The 20,653-nt window shown below is 48.0% G+C and overlaps 1 protein-coding gene across 1 annotated transcript in view; it reads left to right on the top strand.

Annotated features, from left to right (window-relative positions):
• Positions 1-1,255: 1,255 nt before the first annotated feature.
• The window catches only part of LOC144889266 (cleavage and polyadenylation specificity factor subunit 2-like), a 43,038-nt gene continuing 23,640 nt past the window's right edge, over positions 1,256-20,653 (top strand). The window contains exon 1 of the mRNA XM_078769322.1: positions 1,256-1,602. Within this exon, the coding sequence (XP_078625448.1) occupies positions 1,273-1,602 (330 nt within the window). The 5' untranslated portion in view covers positions 1,256-1,272. The remainder of the gene's footprint in view (positions 1,603-20,653) is intronic.

The raw sequence follows: 20,653 nt of genomic DNA, 5'->3' as shown, positions 1-20,653 counted from the left end.
ATTCGGTCAAGCAAACACAAGACAATAGCAAGATAGACGAGAAACAAAAGAAACCTTCTCTAGACCCTGTACCTTGCACACGTGAGTTAGGGCGTACGTCCATATTCCTCTGCAAGACCCTCCTTACAAACTCCCGTGCTTGTGCAGAATGGGCAGCAAGGTCCAGCTATCTCCACCAGCGCACAGCTTGCAGGCAAATCATTGTTATAGTGGGGAGTGATAGGAAGGCTTGCACAGCAGTGGTCCAGGGAGAGACAGACAGACAGACAGAGAAAGATAGAAAGCCAGACATAGAGAGACAGACAGACCCAGCAGACTTCTTCTCACGCCATTCTTGATCTGCCCTCTTTCCCGGTATGCACCACCTTGGCTCACAATTTGTGTGTTTTGCCGCTTTGCACAATGCACAGCCAATTTTGTTTTCTTTTTAACACCCAGTTTTCTACACAAAGATGTCTGTGTACTTTTTATATGGTTTGTAAGACTACTTGTAGGTAATTCCACATAATACATGGGATTTAAACCATCGACCTGAACTATTTACTCAGATGGTAATGGTTAAACATACTAAAACCCACAGTGGTGTAAGCTGATGTGAGTTTGAACAGTGGATCAATGCCTTCTTTTTATGAAAAGTGAAATACCAATGAATATATAGCGTATTGAGAGTATATATTTCAAGCATAATAAGAAATATTAATTAAGGATTAACATAACTAAAGATTATCAAGTATTGCTTGTGTCGTCTTTCATCTCATGGTTTTTAAATGTTCATGACCTGAGCAAACATTTCAACATTGAACTGTCCTTGCCATAATTTCTGTCCTTGTATTAAAAAAATCGCACCCCTTTCCGAAGGATGCGGTTTAGTTTGGCATTTTTAATATGAAATGGTCAAAGCCTAGAGACGAATGAAACATATTAGAATTACCCTTTAGAACCTTTTAAAATTACCCTTTATAACCCCTTAGAATTACCCTTTCGAACCCTTCAGAATTACCCTTTAGAACCCTTCAGAATTACCCTTTAGAGTCCTTTAGAATTACCTTATATAACCCTTTAAAATTACCCTTTAGAACCATTAGAATTGCCCTTTAGAACCCCTTAGAATTAAACACGGGTTTGAAAGGTTCTTCATTTTTGACAGGCCGATGGACACATCCATATATCGAAATGGCTTCGCCACTTAAAAAGGGAATTGCCCTTATAGGGAATTGCCGTTTAATTTTTATGCATTTGATCAACCAAAGTGTTTTTTTTTGTCCAACAAATATGACTGGCTCCACTCAGGTTCGTCTCAAAGACTCGCTGGTCAGTTCACTGACCTTCCGACGTGCTCGGGACGGCGAGCTTGCTTGGGTGGATGGACAGTTGGATATTCGTGCCAACACTAGCTTCCTAGACCCGGGGGAAGCAATGATTGAGGGGAAGATTGCTGCGGATGAGAAGACTACCCAAGACAAGGAGAAAAGCCTAAGTTTTTTGGATGATGACGAGGATGATGAAGAAGGAGAGGATGTGGAAGATCATGGGGAGAAGAGAAAAGACATAGGTGCTGATGCTGAAATCATACCAACACTGGAGCCATTGTCTCCCAGTAAGGTATTGTATCACACCCTTAAGCTTTACTCTTAACACCCTTTGTTTGTGGAGGCAGTGGTGGTGATTGTGTTATTTTAGTCCATGCCTTCATTGAACTTCACACTCTTACTTCACATGAAGCAGAGATACCAAATGTTGCATATTATCTTTATGACCACCAGAAACCTAATTCAGATGACTGCTGTGGATGCCCCAAAAATTCTCCAGGTTATACAAATACTATGGATGTCTTTTTGTTTATGTGCATGCAATGGGCAGAGGTAGTACAGTTATATTTGGGCTGTCCAACCTGGGTTTGATTCCCGACCCAACTACAAAATGTCAGATTGGCGTTTCACAGGCAGGGCATTGCATCACAAAGTGTACTGTCCCTAAAATGGGCATTAGGCTGGGTGTCCCATCTTCTGTAACTATGAGGTGAACCTTCATAATACCATGGTGTCTTTTTTGAAGTTTAGGCAAGGTCTCACCAGCACCGTGAAGAAATTCTAAATTCCGGTTTTGAAAGGCTTTGGCCCCAAGCCTTCTCTGGCCGAACCCACAAGAATTTGGCAATAATTGGGGCTGTTAAAAGTAGTAATTTGTCATCATAATAATAATGGTCAGAATAATCTGCACACAACATACTGTACTTTGCATAATTGTCTTCCCAATTCTCTGCTTCGAAGAGAGGTTTAGTTGCCGAATCACACCATTTCAGAGTTATCGTGTGTGTGTGTGTGTGTGTAAGTGTGTGTGTAAGTGTGTGTGTAAGTGTGTGTGTAAGTGTAAGTGTAAGTGTAAGTGTAAAGGAGAGTTGTTGATTTGAAAAGAAAAGTTCGAATCAATAATCCGAAGGCAATTTTAAACAATCCAGAGACACGTGATTGCTTAAGGCAGCTTCAAACACAATATGTTATTGTTCCAATTGACAAAGCAAATAATAATATTGCATTTGTATGTAAAACATTCTACATTCAAACACTTTTGGAAGAATTGGGCTTAGACACGGGAATTTCAAAGACCTACAAAATAAGTAACGATAACAAAACAGACTTGATACAACACTGAAGGAATTGCGCTCCAACGCGAGTCGAAAGAATTGACGCGACCAAAGACGGAATTCGTCCGAGTTGCTTTATTGAAACAAAACAGCTCAGGTATTCTCACAAGCCCGTTTATCGGGCAGCAATATATATACACATTTATGTCGGGAAGTTTGCCCGGCAAAAGCTATACCGGGTGTCAAGGGCGAGCCTTGGAAAGGCGAGTCTGGACCTGCCCGGGCGTGTTTGGCTGCGGCCTGGCAAGTCGAGGCTGGGCGTGCCCGGGCGCTCTGGACGAGCACTGGAAAGGCGATAGTGGGCATGCCCGGACGCTCTGGGCGAGCCCTGGAAAGGCGATAGCGGGCATGCCCAGACGCTCTGGGCGAGCCCTGGAAAGGCGATAGCGGGCATGCCCGGACGCTCTGGGCGAGCCCTGGAAAGGCGATAGCGGGCATGCCCGGACGCTCTGGGCGAGCCCTGGCAAGGCGAGAGCGGGCGTGCCCGGGAGGTTCGGGCGTGCCCGGGAACAGTGAGTCCGGGCATGCCCGGGAGAGGCGCGTCTGGCCGTGTTCTGGCCGGTGCAAGGCGATTGTGTGCATCCAGCGGTAACCGCTACACACGCCCCTCCAGAATCGACCTGCACCGGCAGGGTCAATTTAAGGGGGGTCCGGATGACCCGGCCGAAGCGACCCCTGGAGGGTCGTGGGGAGGGGTCCGACGTGGTGGTGGGTGGTCGAGCGGGGGGAACTGTGGACGGGGGGCGGCCTCGCCGCGGAGGAAGGGCCAACCGTGGTGGTCGGTCGATGTCCATGTGCGCCGGTTTGAGGCGGTCCACAGAAATCCGGTCCGGCCGGCCGCCGAAGTCGACGATGAAAGACTTGTCGCCCCGTCGCAGGACCCGGAAGGGCCCGTCGTACGGCGGCCGGAGTGGCCCCCGGTGCGCGTCATGACGCACAAAGACGTACTCCGCTGTGCGAAGCGCCGGGGGGACGTAGGACTGGGGGCCACCGTGGCGGGACGTCGGCACGGGGGCAAATCGTCGGGCCGCCTCCTGGAGGTCCGAGCGCTGGCGAGCGGCGGACCAGGGACTGGTAGCGTCGGGCACGAATTCGCCCGGGACGCGGAGCGGCTGGCCGTAGACGAGCTCGGCGGCGGACGCCTGGAGGTCTTCCTTGGGGGCCGTGCGAAGGCCCAAAAGGACCCACGGCAGCCGGTCGGCCCAACCGTCGTCCTGAAGGCCGGGCATAAGTGCGGCCTTCATGGAGCGGTGAAACCGCTCACACAACCCGTTGGCTTGGGGGTGGTAGGCCGTGGTGCGGTGCAGCGTGACCCCCAACGAACGGGCGACCGCGCCCCAAAGCTCAGACGTGAACTGTGGGCCGCGGTCGGACGAGATGTCCGCTGGTGCGCCGAAGCGCGCGACCCAGGTGGCAATGAACGCCTGCGCCACGTCGGCGGTGGTGGTGGAGGTGAGGGGCACGGCCTCCGGCCACCTGGTGGTCCTGTCCACCATGGTGAGCAGGTGGGTGAACCCCCGCGAGGGGGGCAGGGGACCCACCAGGTCCACGTGGACGTGGTCGAAACGCCGTTCAGGCACGGCGAAAGGTGCCAGCGGGGCCTGGGTGTGCCGGTGGACCTTGACCCGCTGGCAGGCCGTGCAGGCGTTGGCCCAGTCGCGGATGTTTCGTCGAAGGCCGTGCCAGACGAAACGCGCCGACACCAGCTTCTGAGAAGCTTTCCGGCCCGGGTGAGAAAGGACGTGGATGGAGGCGAAGATGCGGCACTGCCAGGAAACGGGCACGATGGGGCGAGGCTGGCCCTGGGAGACGTCGCAGAGCAGGACGGTGCCCGCGAAGGGAATGTCGGCCAGGCGGAGGCCTGTGTCCGCCGCACGGAGTGCCTGCACCGAGGCGTCGGTGATCTGGTCGGCCGCCATGAGCGCGAAGTCCACGCCGAGGTGGACCGCGTTCGCGCTGGCCCGAGAAAGACAGTTGGCCACGGCGTTGTCTTTGCCGGCGACGTGCCGGATGTCCGTGGTGAACTCCGACACGGCGGAGAGATGGCGCTGCTGGCGGGCCGACCACGGCTCCGTGACCTTAGCCATTGCGTAGACCAACGGCTTGTGGTCGACGAAAGCCGTGAACGGGCGGCCCTCCAGGAGGTGTCGGAAATGGCGAACGGCCAGGAATAGCCCGAGCAGCTCGCGGTCGAACGTGCTGTAGTTTAACTCGTTCGGCCGGAGTTGCCGGCTGAAAAAAGCGAGTGGCTGCCAAACCCCGTCCACCCATTGCTCATGGACGGCGCCCACCGCGTAGTTGGAGGCGGCCGTAGTGAGGGCGATGGGCGCATTGAGCACCGGGTGAGCCAGCAGCGTTGCGTCGGCGAGGGCCCGTTTGGCGCTGGCGAAGGCCGCGTCCATGGCCGCGGACCAAACAATGTCATGCTTGGCCGGCTTGCCCCGGAGGGCCTCGTAAAGGGGCCGCATGAGCTGAGCAGCGCGGGGCACGAATTGGTGATAAAAATTCACCATGCCGAGGAACTCTTGGAGGGCCTTGATGGAACGGGGACGCGGGAACGTGGTGATGGCCTCGACCTTGGTCGGCAGCGGCACGGCCCCGGTCTTGGTGATGCGGTGGCCCAAAAAGTCAACGGTCGTCGCGCCGAAGTGGCATTTGACCGGGTTGACAATTAAGCCGTGCTCGCTGAGGCGACCGAACAGTGTTCGGAGGTGGAGGAGGTGCTCGGTGCGGGACGTGCTGGCGACGAGGATATCGTCCAGATAGACGAAAAGAAACGGCAGGTCGCGCAGCATGCCGTCCATCAAGCGCTGGAACGCCTGGGCCGCGTTCTTGAGGCCAAACGGCAGCCGCAAAAATTCGAACAGGCTGAACGGCGTGATGACGGCCGTCTTCGGGACGTCGGCCGCCCGGACAGGTACCTGGTGGTAGCCCCGTATCAGGTCAATTTTCGAAAAGATGACCCGTCCCGCCAAACGGGCAGAAAAGTCCTGAATATGCGGGATCGGGTACCTGTCGGGGGTGGTAGCATCGTTGAGATAGCGGTAGTCACCACACGGGCGCCATCCACCCCCCGGCTTTGGCACAATGTGCAGTGGCGAGGCCCACGCGCTATCGGAGCGCCGCACGATGCCGAGGTGCTCCAACGCGTCGAACTCGGCCTTCGCCATGGCGAGCTTGGCCGGGTCGAGGCGGCGGGCCCTGGCGTAGACCGCCGGGCCCGTAGTGGGTATGTGGTGCTCGATCCCGTGCCGCACCGCGACAGCCGAAAACGTCGGCCGCGTGAGGGCCGGGAATTCCGCGAGCAGGCGAGCGAACTCGTTCGCTGCCGGGAGGGCGCATGCCAGTTCGGTCGGCGCGGAGCTGCTCATTGTGCACGCCAGGGAGCTGAAGGTCTCGGCGTGGACAAGGCGACGTCGTTTGACGTCGACCAGCAGCCCGTGCGCGCAGAGGAAGTCGGCGCCCAGCAAAGCCACGGGGACGCTGGCGGTAACAAAAGTCCATTGAAAACGCTGGCTGCCGAAGCAGAGGGTGACGACGCGTGGGCCGAAAGTGCGTATGGCCGAGCCATTAGCAGCGACCAAAGAGGGGCCGCAAACGGCGTCCCGCCTGTCCTGCTCGGAGGCGGGTATGACGTTCAGTTGGGCGCCGGTGTCACACAGGAAACGCCGCCCAGACGCTTTGTCCCGAATAAACAGCAAGTTGCCCGAGTGGCCGGCGCTCATGGCTGGGAATGAACGCCGGCCCGGCCGTTTCCCGACCTGCCGAAAGTGCACGGGGGCCGGCACGTCCGAGCCTTGTGTCCGAACCTGGCGTGGTAATAACACCACGCCCGGTCAGGTGGAGGCCCTGGCCGTCGTGTCGGAAGCGGGCGGTGCGGCGTGGCGGCCGCCAGTTGCACTGGCAGTTCGGCCTCCAACCGCGCAGGGCGCTCGGGCGTCGTGGGCGTCGCCTCGGACGGCGGCGGGCTCCAGGTAACCGCGCCGATGTGCTGGCCCGCCGAGGAGATCTTATCGGCTTCCCTGGCGAGGGCGCGGGAATCCGTGATCAACGTGCCAGCCAGGGCGAGGCGTACCGGGTGAGGCAGCTGGCGAAGGAACAGCTCGCGGAACAGAAAATCCGGAGAGTGCTCACCGAGCAATGAGAGCATATAGTCCATGCGCTCGGACGGGCGCGTGTCGCCGAGCTCGGGCAGAGCGAGCAGGCGCCGTGCGCGTGCTGCCGGTGAGAGGGCGAAAGCGTCGAGGAGGAGTGTCTTCAGCGCGTCGTATTTGTCAGCAGCCGGCGGGTGCTTGAGGAGGCTCAAGGCGCGGGCCGCGGTGGCGGAACCGAGCGCCGCCACAACATGGTGGAAGCGGGTGTCGTCCGCGGTGATGCCTCGCAGGGCGAACTGAGAGTCCGCCTGGGCGAACCAAACAGCCGCGTGAGCCTCCCAGAAGGTAGGCAGTTTAAGCGTCACTGCCGTGTCCATGTCGCTCGGTCACCAATGAAGGAACTGCGCTCCAACGCGAGTCGAAAGAATTGACGCGACCAAAGACGGAATTCGTCCGAGTTGCTTTATTGAAACAAAACAGGTCAGGTATTCTCACAAGCCCGTTTATCGGGCAGCAATATATATACACATTTATGTCGGGAAGTTTGCCCGGCAAAAGCTATACCGGGCATGCCCGGGTGTCAAGGGCGAGCCTTGGAAAGGCGAGTCTGGACCTGCCCGGGCGTGTTTGGCTGCGGCCTGGCAAGTCGAGGCTGGGCGTGCCCGGGCGCTCTGGACGAGCACTGGAAAGGCGATAGCGGGCATGCCCGGACGCTCTGGGCGAGCCCTGGAAAGGCGATAGCGGGCATGCCCGGACGCTCTGGGCGAGCCCTGGAAAGGCGATAGCGGGCATGCCCGGACGCTCTGGGCGAGCCCTGGAAAGGCGATAGCGGGCATGCCCGGACGCTCTGGGCGAGCCCTGGAAAGGCGAGAGCGGGCATGCCCGGGAAAGACGAGACCGGGCGTGCCCGGGAGGTTCGGGCGTGCCCGGGAGAGGCGCGTCTGGCCGTGTTCTGGCCGGTGCAAGGCGATTGTGTGCATCCAGCGGTAACCGCTACAACACCATACAAATCACTCAACGGTGAGAAGACTGATAGTTCCGGATAAACACCATAAATTACCATTCATTTACTGGATCCCAAAAATGCACAAACACCCTTGTAAGATGAGGTTCATCATCGCAAGTAGAGAACGTAGTTTGAAACCTTTGTCGGGCAGTATTACAGCGGCAATGAAACTAATCGATAAATGCTTAAAAAACTACCATGAAAAAGTGAAGTTTTATTCTGGTATTAAGAAATTCTTGATAATTGACAATTCCAAACCGGTAATCGACAGTGTCCACAACATTAATAACAAGGGTAAAGCAAAATGTCTTTCAACCTTTGATTTTTCCACATTGTACACAAACATTCCACATGACAAGCTGGTAACCGCATTGGACGGAGCAATAGATAAAGCATTTGCAGGAGGTAATAGAGTATCCATTAATGTATATCAAAACAGAGCACACTGGTCTGTAAAGGATAATCAATATTCATGTAGTTTTTCAAAAAGTAAACTCAAATAAAGTATTCGATTTCTGCTAAACAACAGTTTCTTTACATTTGGCAACAAGATGCTCCAGCAGACAGTGGGCATACCCATGGGTTCAGATCCGGCCCCTTTCTTTGCAAATTTGTTTCTGCACATGTACGAGTTTGATTGGGTCCAGAACATGTGCAGGAATAAATTAACAACTGCACGAAGATGCGGAAACATCTTCAGATTCATTGATGATTTGTTGGCAATTAATGATGGATTTATATTTCATCAGCTTCATGATGATATATATCCAAAATAACTTGAATTAAAAAAGGAAAACCAAACCTCCACTTCAGTTTCCTTTTTAGAATTACAAATTCATATCCATAATAATAAATTTCATACCAAATTATTTGATAAACTAGATGCATTTCCATTCCACATTGTCCGAATGCCTTTCTTAGACAGCAACATTCCCAAAAAGCTATTTTATGGTACGGTTGCAGGTGAAATAATTAGGACTGTGAGAGCAACCACATCCAGCTCTGACCTGGTCAATAAATTACAACAACTAGTCAGACGTATGTTAGCACAGGGGGCTACAGTCGGTCGATTAAAACAAGTTTTCTTTAAAATCACAAAACGACACCAAATCGAATTAGTGAAATACAATACGAATTGTAAAAATATTATTCATGAGATCTTTATGTAAATACAGTACAATATAATAATTAAATATACTACAAATCAATGTTGCTAAGAATCAGTGGTTGCTAGGATACGGCAGCATGCCAAAAACCGTTATAAATGACAGTTTGAACATTCAAAATAGAGTTTGATCGAGAGGTAGGTGGTGTGGTCATGCTGTTTGGTCGATTGATGTGTTTAAGGGTAAGATGTGAATGATTTAATGATATTATCATATTATAGAGTGTGTAAGGAAAGTTATAAATATATGATAACACATTAAATCCTATTGCATGTAAAGTTGGGATAAGTGATGTTGCATTGATGGGTTGACTGACTGCCTGGACGCAACTGAGGTTGTGGATCCACTGATTTACCATCAATTGATGTGGATCCATGATCGAGGTTGTGGATCCGCTGTTTGGAGAGGTCCTGGGCTGAAAGGATTGAAACCTCGAGGAAGAACGGTGCCCAGCTGATGATCCATAACCACCTTTAGAGGCCATTTTTCCCCGCAAGCGGGGGTTGGCCTTTTTCGGGCACCGTGGTTGTTGTTGTTTTTCGGTCCCCTTTTTGAAGCAATGTTTTATGGCCGGATGCCCTTCCTGACGCCAACCCTTTTTGCCGCCTTTAACGACAAACAGGGAATTACCAGTGAACTGGTACTCAATTAGCCGACCTCGGAAGGATGACAGGCTGAGTCAACCCCCTTGGCGTTAATTCAGCGATCGACCGGGATTCGAACCCAGGATCCTAGGATCCTAAGCCGGCACCCTAGCCGCTAGCCCAACACCAGGGTTCAGCTGATGATCCATGCAGTCGGGAAACTCGTCAGTTGCTTACGGGTTGAGGTTCTTGCTTTAGGTGGAGAAACTATGTTTGAGGTTTACAATTTAAATAAAGTTGAATATGGGATGTTGTAAAATTAACATCATTTACAACAATCCTTTAAATTATTTAAGTTTAGGAACAACCGATACTGTACAATTAATTAAGTGTGTGTGTGTGTGTGTGTGTGCATGTGCGCGCGCGTATATTTGTGTGAAAAGTGCATCAATGTGGGATTTGCCATTGCAAAACTTGTCTTATATTTGCCACAAACAATATAATTAATTGTACAGTAACAGGTAGATCTTACAAGTTGAAATAAACAAAATAATTATTTACATGTAAAACCTCAAGTATAGTTTACTTATTGACTTGCAGAAAATGTACGATGATGCAATATGTTGGTGAAACAATGCGGAGATGTAATGTAAAAATGAATGCACACAGGAGCTGCATGAAAAACCCAGATAGAACTACTGGTTGTCCACTACTTACCCATCATTTTACTTATGCATATTGTAAAAATGCGAGCTTCAGTTTTCAGGTTGTAGAAAAGATAAGCGGAAATGGCCGTAAAAAGAATGGGATGGAAGATAAAACAATCACACAATTACGTAAGCACACATAACCTTTCTGGATTAAAGAATTAAGAACTACTTACTTAAAGAACTGCTTATGGATTAAATGACAGAATTAATGACACATATACACAACATAATGGACAAAATATAATCGCCTCTGTTTTTACACCTTACCACGAGACTCTCAGAGACACAGAGTACATAATTATGGACGTAAATGTCCAATTATATAGACACACCACAACAAATTGTAAATGAATGGTTAGATCTTAACAAATCAAATATCTGTGCATTACTTAACAGCAGCAGAATTAAGTTCAATACCTTTAACAAAAAAACAACTGAAAGAAGTTTGGCAAATCGTGAACAGATTAATGGACGAAGACTATCAAGAGGAACTCCCAATCCAACACATGGAAGCAATTCTGGACATCATTCACCATAAAATGTACAAAGAGAAACCTAAAGAAGTTAATCCTACAAAAGACAATCATATCAAAATTATGTTTGATAACAAAAGGGTCGAATGATCAATGTAGAGAAAATACTACAACAGAAAGAAGTGTGGAGTAAACTTCGAGAAACAATACAACAGAGAGAGTGACCAAGGGTTGTGTACACTTTGGGAAATTCAATTCAGGGAAAGATCTTCATCTACAATGTTACGGATTCGTCACTTCAGTTGTGGTGGTTTTCATCCACTGTAAACATTTTTGATTCCATGTACTATTATTGTTGTCGTTTAAGGGAAATAGAGGTTACTATTTTCAAAAGGTAAAAAGTCAATGTTTTAAATGAAACCGGAACCGGACGACGACGAAGAGGAAGAGGAGGAAAAGAAGACAGAGCGAGTGAGTCGGAGAAGAAGCCTAGTTGCTTTGAGGTCTGGAGCGAACGTTGACGAGCGGGAGTCACAAGTGAACTTTGGGGTTTCCCGGGAAAGGGATTCCTGCGACAGAGTTGTTATTGCTGTGACAAATCAACCTGCGTGACAGGTTTTGCGGTCGATTCCGAAGAGAATCGTTGGAGTGCCGTTACGCCACGAGAATGGGTCATCGGCCATTTTGACTCACGCGCTTTGCACATCGCTCAAGGTTTTTCACCTCGCTTTAATCATTGACACCGCATTCAGACGTGGATCTGGTGTGTGTGTGTGTAACATGGCTTTTGAGTGGAAATTTGCGGTTCGCCGATTGAGAGCTGTCAAACGTCCATACCTGAAGGTGTGATTTCCCCGTCGCTACTTGAGGACACCTTTGCCCATCTTTGGCAGCGGGACTGTGACTGTCATCCGAACGGGATTCTGGTATCGATTAGACATCGTTCTGACTTTGGCTTGAAGCCGGAAACAACTTTGACTTGATGCTGGAATAGAGACATTGGGAATGTTCTTCTTTTTGCTCACTTGGAGCACAGTGAGTTATATTGTACGAACCTGATGGTACCATCATAGGAAATATATATTGGTTGTACAATTGATTACTATTGTTGTTGTACTGTTATTCTTGTGTGATCTTAATACAATATTTGTTTGTTGGTAACAATTGGTGTGGCTTCACCATTGATCTTTGACATACAGAATAACACACGTTTCTGCCGTGACTCCTCGGGGCTCGGAGGTACACCGTGACCGGGGTTTGGGGAGGAGCACGTAACAGAAATTGTGGGCTCGTCCAAAATTGGCCGTAACAGAAATTGGGGGCTCGTCTTTGCTTTGCTGACGAAATTGGGGGCTCGTCTTTGCTGACAAAAATCTCGTCCGGGATCAAATTGCCTAAAACTCGTCCGGGAAATAATTCCCAAAATTCCCAAATTTGGAATTTTTCTAACATTCCCAAATTTTTCAAAAAACAAATTTGAAATTTTTTGTGTGAAGGTTAACAGGTGTTAACTGATAGTCACCATGGTGTTTGACGCAGAAAAGTTTGCAGCGTCCCCTAATGAGGCACAGTTCCAAGCGTTAAAAAGATCGGAACTCTTGATATTGGCCAAATATTTTAACTTGGAGGTCCGAGTTAATATGAAGAAAGCAGAGATGCAGACATTGGTGGTAGAATCTCTGGTGGGACAAGGAACATGGAAAGAGGTAGCCTTGGATTGGTTACCCAAGGAAAAAGAAAATGTGGAGCTCCGGAAAATGGAGATGCAACTGCAGAGCCAGGAAAGGTTAAAAGCAGAGGAAAGGAGAGCTGAAAAAGAGCTCGAGGAGAGAAGAGCAGAGGAAAGGAGAGCTGAAGAAGAAAGAAGAGCAGAGGAAAGAGCAGAGGAAAGAAGAGCTGAAAAAGAACTCGAGGAGAGAAGAGCAGAACAAAGGAGAGCTGAAGAAGAAAGAAGAGCCAGAGGAAAGAGCAGAGGAAAGGAGAGCCGAAAGGGAGTTAAAGGAACGTGACATGGAGTATCAGAAGGAACTTAAACTCAAGGAGCTGGAATTAATGGGAGAACGGAGAGAAGTAGTATCCATGCCGGCTAGTTCGACAACCAGTCAAAACACTTGGGATGTTGGTAGGCATGTGAGGCTGGTTCCACCCTTCAATGAAAAGGAGGTAGCCAAGTTTTTTTTACACTTTGAGAAAGTGGCTCAAATGCTAAAATGGCCTGTGGGGTCCTGGACTATGTTAGTGCAAAGTGTTCTGGATGGGTAAAGCTCAAGATATCTTTTCGGCTTTACCGATTGACCATTGTGCAGATTATGAGATAGTGAAGAAAGCCATCTCAAAGCCTATGAATTGGTCCCTGGAGCTTACCGGCAAAAATTCAGGAATGCCAGGAAGAGGGAGACTGAGACCCATGTGGAGTTTGCCAGAATGAAGGAAACCATGTTTGATCGGTGGTGTGATTCGAAAGGGATTGGGAAAGACTTCAACCTGTTGCGACAATTGATCTTGGTGGAGGAATTCAAACAGTGTGTCCATGTGGACATTAAAGTACATCTGGGTGAAAAGAAAGTACCAGAGTTGTATGAGGCAGCAATTGTGGCAGATGACTATTCCTCGACACACAGGATGGGGTTCCACAAACATAACTTCCCGCCTAGAGTTAGCCAGGGGATTTATGGTAAATCAGGTGCGGAGAACAAATATTCATGGAGGCGGCCGAGAGATGACTATGGGGACAAATCTGATACCGCGACTTTTAGGGATCAGAAGACTACAGTTCCAAGACAGACTAATCTTCCGGGGGGCCCGAGGCAGACCATGAGTTTTTCCTCTGGGCCTACTTGCGCTTTTTGCAAGAAACCTGGGCATTTGATGTCCCAATGTTACGCCCTGAAAAGGAAAAATCAGGAGCGGAGTCAGACTAGTACAACTCCGAATGCATTGGCAAATGCGAGAAATCGTCCTTGGAGGACAGTGCCTTGTGAAGGTTCCCATGCCAAAATTACGGCATTACAGAACGACCTTGTTCAAGAGGGTTACAAACCTTTTATTTCAGAGGGGTTTGTGTCACTGGATGGAGACTTAACGAACCAGAGACCTGTGAGGGTATTGAGGGACACAGGAGCACATCAATCTTTGATGCTTGAGGGCATTTTGCCATTGTCAGAGAAGACGGCAACTGGTGTTAGTGTTCTTTTACAGGGGGTTGGTGGCTATGTTAAAGCTCCACTTAATGTCATCCATTTGAAGTCTGATTTGTTGTCAGGACCGGTCACCATAGGTTTACAAGCCACTCTCCCTGTAGAGGGAATATCTTTTGTTATCGGGAATGATTTGGCCGGTGGTCGAGTTTCTGGTAATCCGATGTTTGTTGAAAAGCCTAGTATGGAAAATAACACCACACAGTTAGAGCAGGAGAATTCCGGGTATCTTTCCATCCTGTGCCGCCACTCGTGCTATGGGTAGTAAGCACTCTGAAGAGAAGGAGAAGGTACTGACATCACGCTTTGCACAGGCACTTCTTGTCGGGTACCCTGAAACTAAGTGTCAGCACACACAAGTCATGGATGGAGGCAATGTTGGCAAGCTCTTTGTAGGTGGACTGAACTTTGACACATGTGAAGATGTTCTGGACTCTATCTTTGGCAAATATGGACCACTCTTGGAAGTGCTGCTGATAAAAGACAGGGAGACGCAAAAGTCGAGAGGGTTTGGCTTTGTCACGTTTGAAAACACAAAGGATGCCAAAGATGCAGAAAAGGATTTGAATGGCAAGGATTTGGATGGTCGGACCATAACAGTAGAGAAGGCAGGCCATGGGCGTCGAGGGGGCTACAGAGGAGGAAAAGGTGGAGGTAGTTTCAGGGGTGGCTATGGCTCCCGGGGTGGGAGTCGTAGTTTTCGTGGTGGCCGCAGTCATGATTACTACGGAGGCTCCCAGCAGCAGCAGCGCAGTTTTGGCAACTCTCGACGGGATGACTATTACGGTGGTAGCCGAGATGGGGACCACTACTCACGTGACTACAGCACCCGACTCTACAACCGTGATTATGATTTTTATGATCAAGAGAAGAGTTGGAAGCACTGAGTGCTCAGGAGCAGCCGAGCCAAGATTCCGACATGGATTAACCCGTGAACTCCACGTTCCTTAATGCGTCCATGCAGTGAATACTTCCAGGCCTCACCACCCAACCACCATGAAACCTGACTCTCAGCTCGGCCTCTTTCAAAAAGTGCTCTAGATTTGCTTTGCTTTGGAGCACTGATCACAACCCCATAACCTTCATTCAAAAAATGAAAAATAAAAACCAGAGGTTGATGAGATGGAGTTTGGCTTTGCAGGAGTTCAACTTGGGAATTGAGCATGTGAAGGGCAGGGACAATGTCGTTGCTGATGCTTTGTCCAGAGTGAACTATCTTTGGAAATTTCTGTAGGTGGTTTGGAAGTTTTGTTGCTTTATTTTGGGAAATATTAATTATTGTTGCTCACGGGAATTGATGATTTGTGTGTGAATTTTACTTTTGTTTGTTAAAAGAGTTTTTGCCTGCAAAGAAAGTTTTCACTATGTTCAAACTTTCTTTCTTGAGGGGTGGAAGTGTTACGGATTCGTCACTTCTGTTGTGGTGGTTTTCATCCACTGTAAACATTTTTGATTCCTTGTACTATTATTGTTGTCGTTTAAGGGAAATAGAGGTTATTATTTGCAAAAGGTAAAAAGTCAATGTTTTAAATGAAACCGGAACCGGATGACGACGAAGAGGAAGAGGAGGAAAAGAAGGCAGAGCGAGTGAGTCGGAGAAGAAGCCTAGTTGCTTGGAGCGTTGCCTGTCTGGAGCGAACGTTGACGAGCGGGAGTCACAAGTGAACTTTGGGGTTTCCCGGGAAAGGGATTCCTGCGACAGAGTTGTTATTGCTGTGACAGATCAACCTGCGTGTCAGGTTTTGCGGTCGATTCCGAAGAGAATCGTTGGAGTGCCGTTACACCACGAGAATGGGTCGTCGGCCATTTTGACTCGCGCGCTTTGCACATCGCTCAAGGTTTTTCACCTCGCTCTAATCATTTACACCGCATTCAGACGTGGATCTGGTGTGTGTGTGTGTAACATGGCTTTTGAGTGGAAATTTGCGGTTCGCCGATTGAGAGCCGTCAAACGTCCATACCTGAAGGTGTGATTTCCCCGTCGCTACTCGAGGACACCTTTGCCCATCTTTGGCAGCGGGACTGTGACTGTCATCCGAACGGGATTCTGGTCTCGATTAGGCATCGTTCTGACTTTGGCTTGAAGCCGGAATCAACTTTTACTTGATGCCGGAATAGAGACATTGGGAATGTTCTCCTTTTCGCTCACTTGGAGCACAGTGAGTTATATTGTACGAACCTGATGGTACCATCATAGGAAATATATATTGGTTGTACAATTGATTACTATTGTTGTTGTACTGTTATTCTTGTGTGATCTTAATACAATATTTGTTTGTTGGTAACAATTGGTGTGGCTTCACCATTGATCTTTGACATACAGAATAACACATCTTTCTGCCGTGACTCCTCTCGGGGCTCGGAGGTACACCGTGACCGGGGTTTGGGGAGGAGCACGTAACAACAAGGAAACTGTACAATCTATAGACATAGAGGAATGGTTAAATAGCGCACATCATTGTAATTGTGAACAATCCGCATTTAAGGATCCACATCATGAACACATTATCACAGGTGATCTCAGAATAGTGAAAGATAAAAACTTATGTGCATTACTTACAAAAGGACCAAATTATAAAGAAAATAAAAGGAAGAACTGCATAAAGCAATGGAACTTACAATGATGGGACTGTGCGAATGGACGAGAGAACAAATTGAACTAGAACGGCACTCTTCGACATTAAGACGTCGACTGGTATGCCTCCACGCACATCATTGCATCATTATAATACTTGTATCAAGTTTGATTTAAATCCATTCAGCTGTGCCCAAGTTAGCACATTTCTACCTGACATGACCTCTGACCTTTGGCCTTTGACCTCGGGACCCCCAAAATCTGATCGGTTAATCTTTACATCATTACACATATCTGAACCAAGTTTGAATTAGATCCCTTTAACCATTCTCGAGTTATAGACCCATTACATACTTTGACATTTGACCTCATGACCCCAAATTCTAATCAGTTAATCTTTACGTCATTATACATATCTGTACCAAGTTTGAATGAGATCACTTCAGCCATTCTCAACTTATAGACCTATTACAGACTTTGACATTTGACCCCAAAATAGAATCACTTAATCTTTACATCATTATACATACCTGTACCAAGTTTGAATTAGATCATCACTTCAGCCGTTCTCAAGTTTTCCTGCCAGAGAGAGCCATGCAGCTTGGCATAATCATCTCATGGGAGACCAAACATAAAGTTCTGGCCAATAGGCTGTAGCTGGTAAAAATCACCAACGGATAAAATTCTGACCACCAAAGCGTGTGTCACCAGGTGTGTTCATAATTTCTTCCAGACGGCGATGTATTTTGTCCAGCAAGTCTGCACCAACCATGGATACTTCATCAGTTGCATATAAGTAGTTTCAGTTTCCATAATCTTGAGCGGAGTGTATTCATCCTCTCTGCATTCAAAGCCTGATCGGTGTGTTGTTTGGCACCTGCACCAAAAAAAAAAAGAAAAAAAAAGGAGAAAGGTTGAGTGCAGCGTCATTCCATCCATGTTAAATGCAGCTGTCCCAGTGAAAGCAGAGAGTAGGACCAGCACATCATCAGGCTCGAAATGGCCTGACAGCTTGAGGAGTCGCTTGGTGTCAGCATGGATGAGTTTGATGATGTGGCTTTTTCCAGTTCCGCCAGGGCCACTTACGAACAACCTGTAGGATGTTGGAGGTTGCTCACATTTCAGTGCCATTACAGTTTCTTTGCACCACTTTTGATGATGAATAATGACTTGTTGCTTTGGGGGTTCAGCTGCCCCATCATTGCTCTGTACTCATGTGGGCTCAGTAAAGTTTTACATGCTTCAGCGGTGTATCGGGCATGAAGCTCAGCATTTTGGTCTTGGTTTTGTCGATGGTCATTAAGATCAGGATTGTTGGCAATATCCAATGGATCAACTTGTCGCTCTTGGAGGTGGCCTTCTTCCTCTTGATCTTGTTGCTGTTCAGTCCCAGGTGCCAGCAGATCCCAGGCATGTATGGGGGGGGGACCAAATTCTTCTAGATCTCTAAGCACTTCTTCAATGATATTGGCATTGTGTGTGTACATTTGTTCATTTAACTGAATGGCATCCCAAACTTCATTGTAGTGGGCTTGGTAGGTGTCATAATTTCCTTTTAGGTCATGTTCATTTCTCCATGGCCAATAAAGCATCAACAGGTTTCTATACTCGGACTCGCCCTCTTCCTTTTCTTTGTGAAATCGAATGACGCATTCCTTCTGACGCTTGTACATTTGGCCCAAACCATTTTTAAGGGTGATTCTCTCAGCTTTGTGTGTATGGTAGTCATTTTCCATGTGTTGTTGGGGTCAGGCTGGTGGTCATTGTCACGTTGATCTCGGGCCATGGTTACACAATAATTAGCAGCAAAGGTAGCAAGGCACATAGCATAAAAGTGGTTTGGTCATGCTGCATACCTATCAGTCAGCCCACTAAAAAACAGGTCTCCCGAATCATCATCCATTTCCTGTATGGCTGACATTGGCTTCATCATGCGAATGCGCCTTTCTTTTGGACTGGTGTTGATGAATATCACCTGTCTGCTTGACTGCTTCAATGGGAGAGAAAGAACGTGGTATGCAGCCTCTTGCGCACTGACTTCTCTGTGGTTTAGAAATGTTGATCCAAGTTTTTGTAGTTGACATCTGACATCATCTGAGTGAGTTTCTTTGGCTACTTTACACAAAATCTCACTCATTCTCGTTCACTTTTCATCATGTAACTGGTTACATACATGATACATGCATATGGTCAACAATGTACTGCAAGTCCATGTTTGCCTGCCGTGCTTGCAAGACATCCAGGTTGAAGCTGTTGATCCACTTTGAATGTGGCTTTCGCTTTAGTATGATATGCGAACCACTTTTCGATGTTTTGAGAGCCTGTCCTGTTCCACTTAGAGTGGTTTTCACAGCCACTGATTGATTTCAACACCAGCTTTTTTTGAGTAGATCTTGGGTGGTGGTGTCCTCTGGTGTCTCACCGTGAATCAGTACTTGTTTGACTCTGCCAAGTAACTCTTTTGTGTCTTGGAGATGTTTTAGGACATCAACATTGGGATCACAAAAATATAGCGGATGGGCAATTAGTGTTTCCAAGCTGGGGGCATGAGGAAAACTGAATCTACCACTTCTATTGCACCTGCAGGTGGCAGAATGAACATGGCTTTGAAGTTTGGTTGACTCTTCCGTGACTTCACATGTCTGATATCGGTCAATAAATTGACCGGTTTCCTCATCAGTATTTGTCCCAATGTGTGGTGCATTCTTCAACCAGATGATGGTATGGATGTGTGGAGAGCCTCTGGCCTGGAATTCAATCCGGATGAAGTAATCACTGACGTCACCTAACGGGCTAGCCTCGCCACACACACATTCATGGAAGAATGTGTCAAGGCGGTATTGGAATTGTCGGGCTGCGGTAACTGGATTAGTTTGCAACCACCTAGACTTCTCCCAAGACATTGTTGCAATTTCTTCATTGCTGTAGATCTTGCCATATTGATGAGCAATGCTCTGTATAATTTCTGGCCACTGCATGTCTGCTGCTGATAGTCAAAATCCAGGTTGGAATTTCTAGCTGCCGCACCATGGCCAAAACATCATACAGTGCACGTTGCCAGTAAGCTGGCGATCCCCGGACATTCTTTAAGAATTTGATTGTAGCATCAGTGCGTATCATGGTTCTTAAATTCTCTGCATTTTTCAGCACACCAGCAGTTACTTTCTGGCCCTGGAATATCATACCTCTGGTTTGACGCATAGCTATTTGTGAGTCATCACGCACTTGTTTAGTCTCCACCACATACTGCGCAGCCAGCAGGTATTCAACATCCTTGGCAAAGCATCCATCTGCATCCAGTACTCTTTGATTGAAGAATTTACGAATGCTTAGTCGTTTGCCACGTGATGCGGAAAATCTAGTTTCCATATGGTTATTTGTCAGGATTTGACAAGATTTTGAAGTTGATATCTGTTAGAAATGCTGTGGGATGTTGGTTTTCTCCTGGAGCTATACAAAGGATATCATCTGTATCTAAAGGAGTCTCAGGCTGCATACAGGTTTCATATGGAAGTCCACGATTGCTGACAGCTTCTTTGAATGCTGTCTGGTCCTCTACCTCTTCAATTGTAGATACTGGTTCACCATCTTGAGCATGTCCATTAATTTGTTGTTGGAACATTTGGCACCGGATGTACTTTTTCCAATTCAACGTCGTGAATTTGGTCAATAAGGCCAACCACAATATATGGACTTGCTATGTTTTGATTGTTAATGGGATTCACCATTGTGAACCTATCTGGATTAAGTGTGGTGAGAATATGTTTGCCAATTTCCAACATGTCTGCCAAGCCCTGAATAGCTCAATGGTCAGCCCAGGCACCCGCCTCAAGCTGGTTCACATTATTTTTTATTTTTTTGTATACAGAATTGAATCTCGTGTGAGAGCTAACACATTGAACATGAAAACATGCACAGACACATAAAACATACAATGAAGGGAGCAGGAGACGAGAAAGGGAGGGAGAGGGAAGCACACAAGCACAACAACAGTAGAGAACAAGGACGTCAGTAGATCTGTGGAAGGGGGAGGTCTCGGGAGGAGGGAGGGGTACACGGTATAAAGCAAATTAACACTAATAGGAATTTCAGGAAAGAAGTTGGGGATTGAAAGAGATGGATTTGGGGTGTTTTAACGGGGGTAGAAAAGATCAAGGTTTTGTATTATTATTATTATTTTTTTGTATACTGAATCGAGACTCGT

This window comes from Myxine glutinosa, unplaced genomic scaffold, assembly GCF_964187855.1.
Source record: "Myxine glutinosa unplaced genomic scaffold, kmMyxGlut1.1 SCAFFOLD_2081, whole genome shotgun sequence".
Classification (NCBI taxonomy): domain Eukaryota; kingdom Metazoa; phylum Chordata; class Myxini; order Myxiniformes; family Myxinidae; genus Myxine; species Myxine glutinosa.
Note: the sequence above shows the minus strand (reverse complement) of the source record. Positions and strands in the feature narration are given on the sequence as shown.